Here is a 12,568-nt window from a genome sequence, read left to right as displayed (position 1 = left end):
TGTTGTCTTTTCCACATATTTCTGGTAGCTCCAATCACTGCTCTTACCAGAGATGCTAGAATAACCCTAAGGAGAGCAGTCATATTACAGAGACAGTCTTGTCTTATATCTGCAAAAAACTGTAGAGACTGAAACCATTTGTCTTACTGACCTTTAGAAACCTCAAGAATGGAAAACGTAAGAAACCTGATAATCAGACGGGTAAAAAGAAAAATGCAAAATCTATCTGTCAGATTGCTGAAAGTCACATTATCACAAGACATGGTGTATCACACAGGCAGACCTCCATACTGTTAGTTGACTCCTAAGCTGAAAAATTACCTTTGTTGACAAATGGAAATTATTAGGTTCTTTGGTTTTGATTTTTGTTTTTTAAATCTGGCTTAACGGAATAACATGCTAAGTGGCCTAAAAAATCACAGAAATTCTCATCTCCAAGAAAGTCAGTCCATGTTTTGTCATTGCTGCTTCACAGAACCTTTTTATATTTCTACAGGTCTAGAATAGTCATCTGTTTGTTTCCATAAACAGCCTAGCTAAGTAGCAGATGTTTCCTTGGGCAGTTATTCAACATATCTAGAAAAAAAAAATCCCTTTGCCTTCCAGGCTTCTGACAGCTTTGTTTCCAGCTCCTGACTTCTTTTCCCTGCTGAAATGTTCAACCTTTATAGCAGGCCCGCACAACAGGTGGGCCGTGGGTCTCTTGCAGCTTGAAAAACCATTTGTTTGGCCCATCAGCTGCTGAGAAGCATCATGTACTGTTTGATTTGCCCAGCTGCCAAGAGGCAGCAACAAGATGTCCAGCAGAAAATGCATATCTCCTGGCTTGTCACTGATCCCTCAGAATGCATGTACCTCCTAGTCAGCCACCTGGCCAACCAGCAGCCACATGGCTCTGGATCATACACAAACATTGCCTTGCAGGTCAAGGAAGTTGCATATTAAAAAATATTTGGGATATTCAGAAGTATTATTTTGCAGGGAGGGAGGTGAGATGGAGGTGAAGGAAAATGAGAAAACAACAGTACAGGGAAAGCCAAAAACAGTGTTGAAATGGGTCGACAGAGAAGAAAGAACGTCATATGTGAAAGAAAATTTATTTACATTCTGCAAACAACCCAATACATCCATTTGAGAATCTTAGCTCTATACTAAGCTCAAGCACCTTTCTGATAGAAGTACCATGCAAATAATAAATGAATAACAACAAATCCCCAGGACTTACTAAGCAGTGATAAAAATGGGATAACTTATGAGCAAGTTTCAATTGAATAAAAATGGAGAATTTACAAGTTGATATATATAGAGAGATATTTAGCAGTTCTAAGAGTTTTAATGAGTAAAAAAGGCAAGAAAAATCTTGGTAAAATGTATAAAGAATCAGGTGCTTTTCTTGGGTTTAATCAATTAATACTTTGGAGAATATAAGGCAATCAGTTTACATGGCATTATATAGATGGATGAGGTCATCTTCAGGTAGATATAGGTGCAAATGGAATTGCTTTTCATTAAGGGGAACATGGAAGGGAACAGACAGAAATGCAAAGATAGGAGATAGAAGCTCAGTGAGAAAGATGCAATTATTGAAGGGAATCTACAGGAGGATAATGGATAAAGGAAATGGACTTGATGCTGGTCATCAAAGTCAGTATCATGAGCAAAATAAATGAAGAAAAGATTAAAGAAAAGACATTTTAGTTAAATGTGTTGCAAAGAGAACTGCTGTCTCCAGAAAAGACATATATGTCCTGTCATTTGAGGATATTGAAAACTATTTTTTAAAAATCATTAGTTAATTTGAGAGTAGTCTTGCACTGAAAAAATGTATCCTATCTATGATTAGCAGCCAACAGTAATCTTCTCTAAGTCTATAAACATGAACTCATAAAAACACTCAAGATTTACAGAAATTAGGACAAGAAGTCTGATGCAATTAGAATTGGAGATATGGACAGAAAATGTGACTAGGGGGAGTGACTGAGACTGGTTTAACACACAGATAGATACACAGAAACCAGGGCACTTGAAGACACTGTGAAACAGAATACGTAGTAAAAAACAGCTGGCTGACAGTAACTGAGACTGAAGTTGGGGGACTGACTGATTTGTATTAATAGACAAGAACAGAACCCAGTGGCTGATAATAGAAGAAAAGAGGGGGGACAGAGCACAGATAGGGCATGAAATTCAAGTAAAGTCATCTGAGGTCTCTTAGAGGGAGAAATCTTGACGAGTAACTGGGTATGAGGCATACAGATAGGACATTATGAGTCAGTATCTGGAGCCATCTGGATCTTGATTAACAAGAATATTAGGCATAAGAAGTCAAAACTAGAGGCTGGAATTATGACTGCATATAAAAAGAAACTCGCATTGAAACGTGAGAGAAAAAAAGGGGCAAGAAAGAGATTCTAAAATTTGGAAACTGATATTAGGACTGATACAAAGCCCAGAGATAAGGAAGAACCAAGAATAAGAAAGCTTGATGGAGACACTGTTAGAAGTCATACAGGTTGCAAGAAAAACGAAAGTAACATTCTGTACTCAAGAACATGAAATGTATCCCAAGACTGCCTTTATTTATACTAACAAGTATAGCAAAACATCATTCCTCAGAACACACTGCTCATAATAAGATATATATAATATAATAATTGTAATTAATAATTGTATTCACTGTAATATAATAATATTGCAGTTTATCACTTCATTGGTTAGCTTTATCACTGTGAATCTAAAGACTTAATTCCACATGGTTTTCAGATGTTGTCTCACAATGAAACTTCTGACTTTGTAGTTTATCTATCAAGGAGAATACCCTAGGAAATGGTTACCTAGGACATTAGTGAAGCAAAATACTCAGCTGTTAAGAAATACCAAAATTAAGACTTAATGTATGAAAGAAATGGAGATAATCATTCACAACTCTTCTACAAAGTGTGATGTCTAATGATGGATGAATTATATATAAAGCAGGTGTTACACAAGGCATGAGAACACACACTGAGCACTGAAGATGAAGAAAGTATTGGATAGACATCCATTTATGCAACTACATCCTTGTCCCCTGCATTGAAAGACACAGGGTACTGTGAAAAATACATTATCTAATCATATAATTAAAGATTATATCATGACACATACACAAAGGTAGTTGAACAAAGGTGCAGAAGACAACCTTAATTCTAACATTTCCTAATTTTGGAATGCTTGACTTCCCAGACTTGATAATGGCCTTTTCCAATAAAGTTTTTGACCTCATAAAAAACATTGTCACATATTTCCACACACTTTTGTCCAAGATTTATACATCACAAATGGGAATGTGTGCACAAGCTTCACAGAACCACCAAAAGTTCCTTTTCAATGTGGAAGTCCTTCAGATAGCTATCTTTCAAACACAAATATAGCAAGAAAGAATCAAGTACTATCATTTGCCAAGATTATTACACAAGATTTTGCTTGTTGAAAAATAGATTAAACAAGTTTCAAATCAATGCAGAAAACAATTTAGGTTATGTTTCCAGGCAAATGACGGAAGCTGTATCTAAGCAATTTTTATTAATGCAGTGTGCAGCTGTGGGGCAGTCTTCCCCTACTACTTAGGCAGCAAAATGCACACACTAGGTTCTTGGTATGGGTAAAGTTAAATCGTATTTTCTTTCTCAGTCTTCTTCAGCCTTCAAAAGCCTTTCAAGGAACCTCATATGGGACTATGCAGTCAGTGTGATGAGTTGTTGCAGCTTTATTTTTCTATTCCTGAATCTGTCAACATTTCTATGTCCTGCCTTGAGAAGGTTGGATTGCCCTGGAAAGTATTGTGTGTGTGGTCGCTGAGTGGATCCTTTTCTTACATCAGAAAAACACAGTCTGAAGCCACTTGGCATTGTACTTGACTGTAGTGTTAATATGAGCCTACAGAAGAGGTGGAGATCTAAAATAAAGGCAAGAAGTCGGTGGGAAAGGGCTTAGAAAGCAGAAGTTCATTTTTCTAATGGCCAGGGAGAGAAAGATAGCAGACATAGCTGGAGAAAGTCTGATAATGTGTTAGAAGAAAAAATAATATTTGCAGCAGAATAAGGAACTGAGGTATGAAATTTTGACTGATGGAAAAAGACAACAAAATTTGTTTTGGAGGAGTATGCATCGTTAAGGAAAAAACTGACTGAAGCAGGATGGGAAAATTTTGAGGGCAGGCCAAATGCAAAGGGTCTCTCTCAACACAAACAGACATCTGAGAAAAAAAAATAAGCCTCAGAATTCATGGGAATGAGCAAGATGATAAAATCTAGGAGAAAATGATGAAGCTGATTTCAGAAGCAGCTGGAAGGATGGCATGGAGAAGTTGGAAATTAGTGGAAGAAAGTAGAAAAAATACAAGCTGAAGCAATTGCTAATAAATAGTAAAGAAATGGAAAAGACAAACAAAATAGCAGTATGAGAGAGGTAAAATTTGATTAAGCTTCCTGTTCTTATCAGGATAGCTTTGGGACAAAAGCACAAAACGATCTGTGAGTGATTTGGGAAAAGGAAGACATGATAGGGACACCACAAGAAAAGAATGGTCAGTGGGGAAGACAGTGCAGGACTAGAACATTTTTAGATGATCTTAGATAACGTGTAAAGGGAGAGATGCTTAAATGTAATGAAGATGAATGTACAGGAATTGGAGGGAAATAGAAAATTGGGAATATGGGTTTTATAGAGGAAAAGAAAAAACGATAATGTAGGTAGACAAATACATGCTAAGTAACCAGATGAGGAAGGAAAAGACCAGAGGAAATAAGAGAGTAAAAGTGGCACTTGATGTCATTGTTCTAGCGCTTAGTAAGAGGCCCGGTAACAAAACAGCATATAAAAATTAAACATTATCTTTGTTATGGTACCTTTTTGTGTGGGATGAGGGGGTCTTGGGAAACCGGATTGGGAGCTAGGCATAGGCATCTAGTGAACCTACAATATGTATGGAGAAGAGGATAATCCGCTTTATTATTATTTTAAACAGAAGCAAAGAAAACATTTAAAACCAGTGTCTACACCAGTTACTAATAACTTAGTATTTTTTTGTACCTCTTAAAAATATGTAAGTATATCTGAGACCCATATTTGAATTATTTATTATGATTACTTCTTAACATTTTATGGATATTTCAGCAAACTGTCATCTACTCACTATTTAAAAAACTCAAACCCAACCCTAAAATATCCTATATGGCTTCTTTCTATAGTCTCATATTCAATTTTCTTTTTATTATTGCTCCCATTTTACAAAAGACTTTACATGAACTAAAAGTGAATCTAAATGAGTGCTACACGATGAAAAATAGAACAGAACATACCCCCCGTATTGACAAATGCAATTATCTTCTACATTTAAATTAGTCCTATTCCTTACTCTCAAAAGCGATACTTAAAAATAGCAACATTAAATATAACTTCAAGTTGACAAGTATCAATTTATTTATAATAAATAGTAGACAAAAACTTTCGTTTTCCTTATGAACTTCTCACATAATATTTTCTTAAATGCTTGAATTACTCTTTGTATTTCAATTATTTGACTTCTCTACAGAGCACTGCAGCTTTCCCACCTTTGCTTAGTTATAGAACTGCATAGCATGCTCAATACAGCAAACTGAAAAGTGATTGTGGATAAAAAGACTATTACCCCAGTCAAGCTTTGAGACACAAATATGTTTTTGAGAGGAATAAAAAAGGTATAAGTATTTTCCTAGTAAATATTTTTTTTCCCAGAACCTGAAAGGTGCAAGAGACAGTATTATATTATTTATTATGGAATATAATACATATGGCATTGTATTACATATATGTAAATAATATTTCTTCTATACTGCATACTAGAGTATAAAAATATAATTTACAGATAAAATGTACAGACATAATTGAAATTTTGCATAATTGTGAGAACATGGTCTTTGTTGCTCCAAACAAAATCCATTGGAAAGTTTTTGTAGAGTTTTGCAGCTAAAGGGCCCAACTGTACTGAGCATGCTTTATCCCAGTGCTGCAGGAATGAAACGGTTCTTTCCCAGCAATTCTTTCTCCTCACTCCTGCCAACAACTGCCATGCTAAATACCGAAATAAGAACAGAAAGCTCTCTGTGTTTCCCTCCCTGATATCCAGGTAGATACACAAGAAGAAATGTACTGAAAGCATAGGGAACGTCAGCTTGAAAGGGAGACGGGAAGCAGAGGCTACACACAGAAATGTGGTTTGCAACAGGAAGGCTGGTAACAGGGAACGTCAGTGCAGCTCTTGAAATGACTGGACAAGAGGAGGAGGAAACAAGAAGGGTCAGACAGAGCTGGGGGCTGGGGATCACTGAGAGGGAAAGAGCTTGTAATTAAAGAAATAATCAGGGTGGCATGAAACTGAGTTTAGAAGAGTGTCAAGTTAGGAAAAAAGAAGCACAGTGTAATGTAGAGCAAGGAAAAGAGTGAGATTAGCAACTGACAAAAAACTAAGAGGAACGGGGACAGAGACATACGGATACATAGGAAGGGACACAGAGAAAAGGGAGTTTATGGTGAAACGAATTCCTCCTTCCAATACTGGAAGTGAACACAAAGAGTCCTGACATTTGGCATGACTTGCCTGCTATTAACTGTTTCTTAAACTATTTCTGAAGCCTGTGACTATTTAATGGCTGATTTACAATGACAATAAGCTCCTAGAGTTACATTCATGTTGTAGGGTTACATATTGTGGTAGATCTAGAAGTTCTGAATTATTGTAAGACTCTTAAGCTGAATATATTAAACTATGATAATTCTATTTCTTTCTTCTTTCTTTTTTCTTTAAAATGCTCTGTTTTAGTTATATGTTAAGACCGCAAAGTAGAGATGGGAAATGTCAGAATTAAGGTTGCCATTGCAATATGATTCAATATCACAATTAGAATACATCATGGTCCAGTTTTGAATTAAACAATCATCTGTGAATTTTAGTTTTGTTTTTAAGGTATACCACGTTGGACATACAAATCAGGGAAAAATCATCCTTTCTGAGAATGTCTCCTGTAAATCCTTGATTTCATTTATTGCAAAAATGGAAGTACATGAAATGAGTAATAGTAGACACAGGACAGCTGGGAAAGAATGCATAATCATTGTTCAAAGCTGAAGTGCTGTTCCTATGCAGTTTGGGATAAGTCCTTTAGAATACATACTTTCAAAATTGTGTGGCTCATATTATAAATACCTAGTTTGTTATGTCAGCCCATAAGCAAAACTGAAATTAACAGAACAGTGCTTTGACTACACTGAATACATTTGCCAAAAATGCAAATTATCCTGAAAAAATAGGTCCTTCATACTTGAAAGTTAAGCAATATGACATCTTAATCTGTCTATGACTCTATTTCCCAGCTATTAAAATGGAATACTCCAAACTTCACTTCCTTGCAGGAATTCTCTGAAGATGAAGTAGTTAATATTTGCAATGAGAACAAGTACTGCTGTGACTGGTGTAGCAGCATGGCCTCCCAAGAAATTAAAAGTCTGTCTTAGCATCAAACAAAATAATGAAATCTCTGGATTATAACAAAATGACATAATGACTGAATTCTTTCCAAATTAATTATGTCAAATGGTGCTTTCAATAAAGTATAAATTTAATGGGAAGGAAGGCAGGATTCTGCAATAACAAACCTCTTAACATGTACCCACTTCCCAGGCAACGTTTAATCTGGCATATTCCAACTTCTGTGTTATGGACTTTGCAGACATAGCTTGTCTTTGTTTCTATACATGTGTTTGTCTTTCATAGGAATTTACTGCCTCTTTAGTATTTGTTTATACGCTCAATTCATTAAAAGCTTCCTGACTTTTTATTCTGTTGTTACAGCCTCCTTGTGGCACACCAGTAACAACTCCTTAGAAGTTAGAAAATGTGATTAAATAACACACAGAAGATGTCAAATGATACTGTTAGGATGATTGACTTCGAAATGCAAAATAAAGGCAATTGAGAGTGATTACTGGAGCTAATCATTTCAGGCTTGCCTGTGAAAAATGTGTCTTCATTTACAATTGAAAACAATTTCTATTTTTATTGTTTACTATTTGTGTAGTCTGTTGACAAGAATAGACATTATAATATAAACACTATCTTTAAAATTTGCTCTTTACTAATATCTTGATGTTTGCAATATTTATATACATTTAGATTCATGGGGGAAGTAATATGGCTCTCTTTAGTATTTTATGTATAAATTTACTCAGCAGATTTGTTTTATTAAAATGTAAATAATGGGACGTGGTAAATGAAAAATCCAAGATGGGAATAAACAGCTTATTTATTGTTAATGCTCAGAGTAGCTTATTGAAACACACCTTTCAGTAACTGCCACTGACTATTAGCTATGAAATTCTCATCATGCCTTCAATGTTACCCATTAGGTTTAGCCATTTGTACAGTTACAAGCTCAAGATGTTTCAAATATACCTTTAAAAACACTGTTAAATCAAACTGCACATATTCACAAAAACTGCATTCAGTTTGTCTGAGATTCAACCCAATACTGCTTCAAATTAATTACTCTTCTTTAATTGCTCTGTATAAACAGAAATGACCTATTAATTTAAAGAAAATCTATCAGCACAGAATGTATTCTCTCTTATAAACAAGCAAGATGAACTTGACCTTGCTTGAACTTGTTTTGATGTGGCCCAGATGGTAGGCTACATGCTTGAATAGCAGTCTAAAGCTGAGGAAAAACTCATATAGCAAGATCTAGATTTATAGCCTTTTGCAAATTCGTACCTTGTATTGTCCTTTCAGCATCTGTTCTGCCCCCGCTGCGGTCAGCTTCTATCTCTGGGGTCAGAGAGTCTAGAAACATAGAAAGGTAAGACTGACATATATTTCATTTGATTCTTATAGCCCTTTTTACAACCTGTTACTCCAATGCTGAATTACAATACAATCAACCTTTGTCAGTTTTTTTAATGCTGAACAATGACTGGAGGCCAGGACAATTTTTTGTTAGACTAGGAAGATTAATGAGCAATAGATTTTTCAAGCATAAAGGGGGGAGAAAAAGAGGAAGAAAAAAAAAATTGACTTCTCAAGCTAATAATATAAAATTGTCCTAGTTTGAACATTCTCTCCAGTGAGTTTATTTGCACATACTATATAAAGTAACAAAGCAATAAAGAGAGAGGCATCACTTGAATGAAGGAAAGAAAGGGATTTTTTTTCCCCCTCCTATCATGGTATAAATTTCAATATAACAAGATTCTTTTGGCACTTAAATTGAAAGTTAATGACACCAAGGCAAAAACTGGCTTCTTACCATTTAGGACCCTGAGACTATCTGTTGAAGTTGCCTGTTTCAGTGTTTGTTCTGCTTGCTCTCGTCGTTTAGTCTCAAATTCAAGTGCTTCCTGCAATTTCCTCTTTGCCTTCTTTTCCTTCTTTAGTCTTTTCTGAATTATTGCTAGGAAAAGAAAATAACATCAGTGTACTCAGATTTGGATCTGAAACTTGGTTGCATGATTACCTACTAAGAGTCTTGAGAAATTCTACAACTGCAATAGTTCATATAAACTGATTAATTACACAATACCAATTTAAATTACTTGAAATTTGCTGGAATCACCCTGGGATCTTCTAAGAGCTACTGTTCTGTACGATATTGATACTGTTCTATACAAGATTGAAAATCAAGCAGTAGCTCTTCTTTTTTTATGAACAGCTGAGAATCTATGAATGTTAAAATCAGAAAACCTTGGTACCAGCAATGAAATGTCCTTTTTGAATCATCTGGCGTAGATAAGCCTCTGCCTCTGAAGGTGAGGTAGTTTTTTGGAACTGAGTCCACCATTTCTATCTCCCATAGCACACAGTTAATACACACACAGTGATGGAGTCCTTGCCTGCCTGCAGCTTCTCTCACATAAGAGGGGGATCTGCCTGCTTGGATGCCTGGGCAGCCCCCACCCTGCTATGATACTCATTTCTTCGGGAAAAACCCTGAGAGTTCTAACTCCCCTCCAAGCAGTGCTTCCTGCTAGCCATCTGACCTTTTACTGCCCAGTCTCTTCCCTGTATTTATTTCTTTTCCACATTTCCCTTTTATCTTTGGCTTTTCTCTTTCTTGCTTTCTGTCAGCTCCTGTCTCATCAGCCAGTTAACCTTGAAGAACTCACATCAAATCCTTCATAGTGCTGGATCTCCCAGTCAAGTACTTTGTCAAATGTGAGGGAAAATATTAGGAAGGGAATAAGTATGTTAAAATTAAGCATATAAAGCCCTAATTTAGAAAAAAAATGTTTTCCTTTTATCTCCTCCGTTCAAACTGTCTAAGGAAAATGATTGCAGGTTAGGATGGAACTTCATCACCACTTTCTTTTCTGTTACCAGTGACTTAAAAGCACAAAAGTAAGACTTGAGGATCCCTAACTAAAGGAAGGTATCACAGGTTATGTTCCTGATGAGAAAGGATAATGTGAGCCAATTTTTCTACTTCATAAAGCCAAAAGTTAGACTCTAAAGGAATCATGTAAAGTTGTAGAGCATAGCATTATCTCGCCCAACACACCCCAAACCTTCTCACATAGTACATTTAGGGTTTTCATGGATGTGCATGTAAAAAGCTTATTTGTCCTAAGATCTTCCTGGATAATCCTTTCCTGGAGAGTCTGTTATTTTGACACTAACTAAAAATCAGCTACTTAACTATTCACTAAAGAATTCATTACCTGCATTAAAAGAATTATCCCTGCCAAACCCAGATACTAGGTGATGCTAGGTTTGCATGCCAAGATTTATCTAGCCTTCTATCTCACTCCAAAGTAACCTCTGGCACATGCCTAGGGATGAATGCTGGAAAAGATAAACTTCCACCAGTTCACAGTCCCCATGTACAGTACACTGTGACTGTGGTATATTTCACAAAATGCAAATAATGAAACTTTTAAAGGGGACTGTCTTATTACTATTTAATTTATATGCTAAGAAGAACCACCTTTCGGTTGATCTTGGATATTTTGTGTTGCTATACAGAACTGTTCAGGCACAAAATTAACATAAGCACATATCCTGTAGTTAGAATAACTACATAATTTACATACAAGACTTTGGAATTTTAGTTCTTTCTCATTTTGTACTACACCAACTACTTCACAAGCTAATTACCTTATACCATCAAAGAACATCTAGCATCTATACAAAGACTAAACTAAATACATTTTGAATCATTGCATGGTTTTAATGTTTTCATTATAAGTACTTTGAAAGTGATTGCAATAAATGAGAAGGAAACATATGTTGCTTTCTGAATTAAAATGTCATCATGGCTGACACATTGTAGATGTGACTACAGCAGTCAGAGCCAGAATTAGCAAGCCCTTACTGTGTAGCTGCTCACAGAAGAGATATTATCCTACTTTCACCAGTTGATGAGACACATCCTACAGCCTTAGGAATCACTAATTGGAATATTTACAAAGACGGAAGGAAACAGTACAGTAAATATGCAGCTCTATAGAACATACAGTAGCAGCAGTGAATTTAATGTTTCAAAAAAAGGCAAAAATGTTCAGATGCAGCCACTAAAGAAAATGATATTTGATTTTTGTTAACATGATGAGCAAAAGATAGATAGATGTTGCCTAATGCTGCAGATTCCATTCACCTAAGGGGTTTTGACCTGTTTGTGAAACAGTGGCTTGTGTTCCTATGCTGTAGCTTTTAAGCATATTTCAGTATTTTCATATGGCATCTCTTTGCTTCAGAGATACGGTACACTTCTCCCATTTTGTTCATGCTTCCATAAAGGCATGTGAAACTTTCTTTAAGAAACTTGCTATCTGGAAAACTAATAATATGTAAAAGTTCCTATCCATTTTTCTACCTTTTATTGAAGAATAAATTCTCACAATAATTACAATCTGGCCTTATTTTTTTTTCTCTCTCTTACATAGATTTGTTAATTTCAAAGAATAATCCATCACTTTGCTTTCTTTAGTACAGAAGTATCCACTGGCAGAGATAGTCATCCTTATTATATCTATTTTGCTGCATACCACCAATAACTCTTCAAATCCATTCCTCTTTGGTCTCTTTTCCCAGTGTAATATCATCATTAGAGGGATACATATACAAAATCAGGTAATGCATCATGCTGAAATTGCAAATTATTTCAGTACCCTGAGCAAAATAAGGGACTATCCCATACTCTTTTCTGACAACTTTGAATGAAACTCATTTTGCTAAATTTTAGCTGCTTAAAACAAATATGTCTAGTATAGTTTAGTCAACTATATTCCCTCTGGAGTTAAAGGGAAGAGAAACAAGTCTTCACAGCACAATTGATGTCATAGAATCATAGAATAGATTGGGTTGGAAAAGACCTCCAAGATCATCAAGTCCAACCCCTGATCCAACTCCAATTACTATAGCATGGCACTAAGGGCCACATCCAATCTCTGCTTAAAAACCTCCAGGGATGGTGAATCCACCACCTCTCTGGGCAGGCCGTTCCAATGCCTGATTACCCTCTCTGTAAAGAATTTCTTCCTAACATCTAACCTAAACCTCCCC

General features: G+C 35.8%; 1 protein-coding gene across 5 annotated transcripts in view; it reads right to left on the bottom strand.

The window, feature by feature from the left end:
* The window catches only part of DACH1 (dachshund family transcription factor 1), a 358,226-nt gene that overhangs the window by 27,849 nt on the left and 317,809 nt on the right, over positions 1 to 12,568 (bottom strand). For 3 of the 5 annotated variants that reach the window (XM_027882958.1, XM_027882959.1, XM_027882962.1), the window contains 2 exons: positions 9,318 to 9,461; positions 8,786 to 8,854 (listed from right to left, as the gene is read on the bottom strand). In XM_027882958.1, the coding sequence (XP_027738759.1) occupies positions 8,786 to 8,854; positions 9,318 to 9,461 (213 nt within the window). Of the gene's footprint in view, positions 1 to 4,886; positions 4,954 to 8,785; positions 8,855 to 9,317; positions 9,462 to 12,568 lie in introns of all 5 variants that reach the window. The other 2 variants (XM_027882963.1, XM_027882961.1) reach the window with 1 other exon arrangement.

This window comes from Empidonax traillii, unplaced genomic scaffold (assembly GCF_003031625.1).
Source record: "Empidonax traillii isolate 1590-97213 ecotype Southwest subspecies unplaced genomic scaffold, ASM303162v1 scaffold115:size2055165, whole genome shotgun sequence".
Taxonomy (NCBI): Eukaryota; Metazoa; Chordata; class Aves; order Passeriformes; family Tyrannidae; genus Empidonax; species Empidonax traillii.
This window is presented reverse-complemented; position numbering and strand designations above follow the sequence as displayed.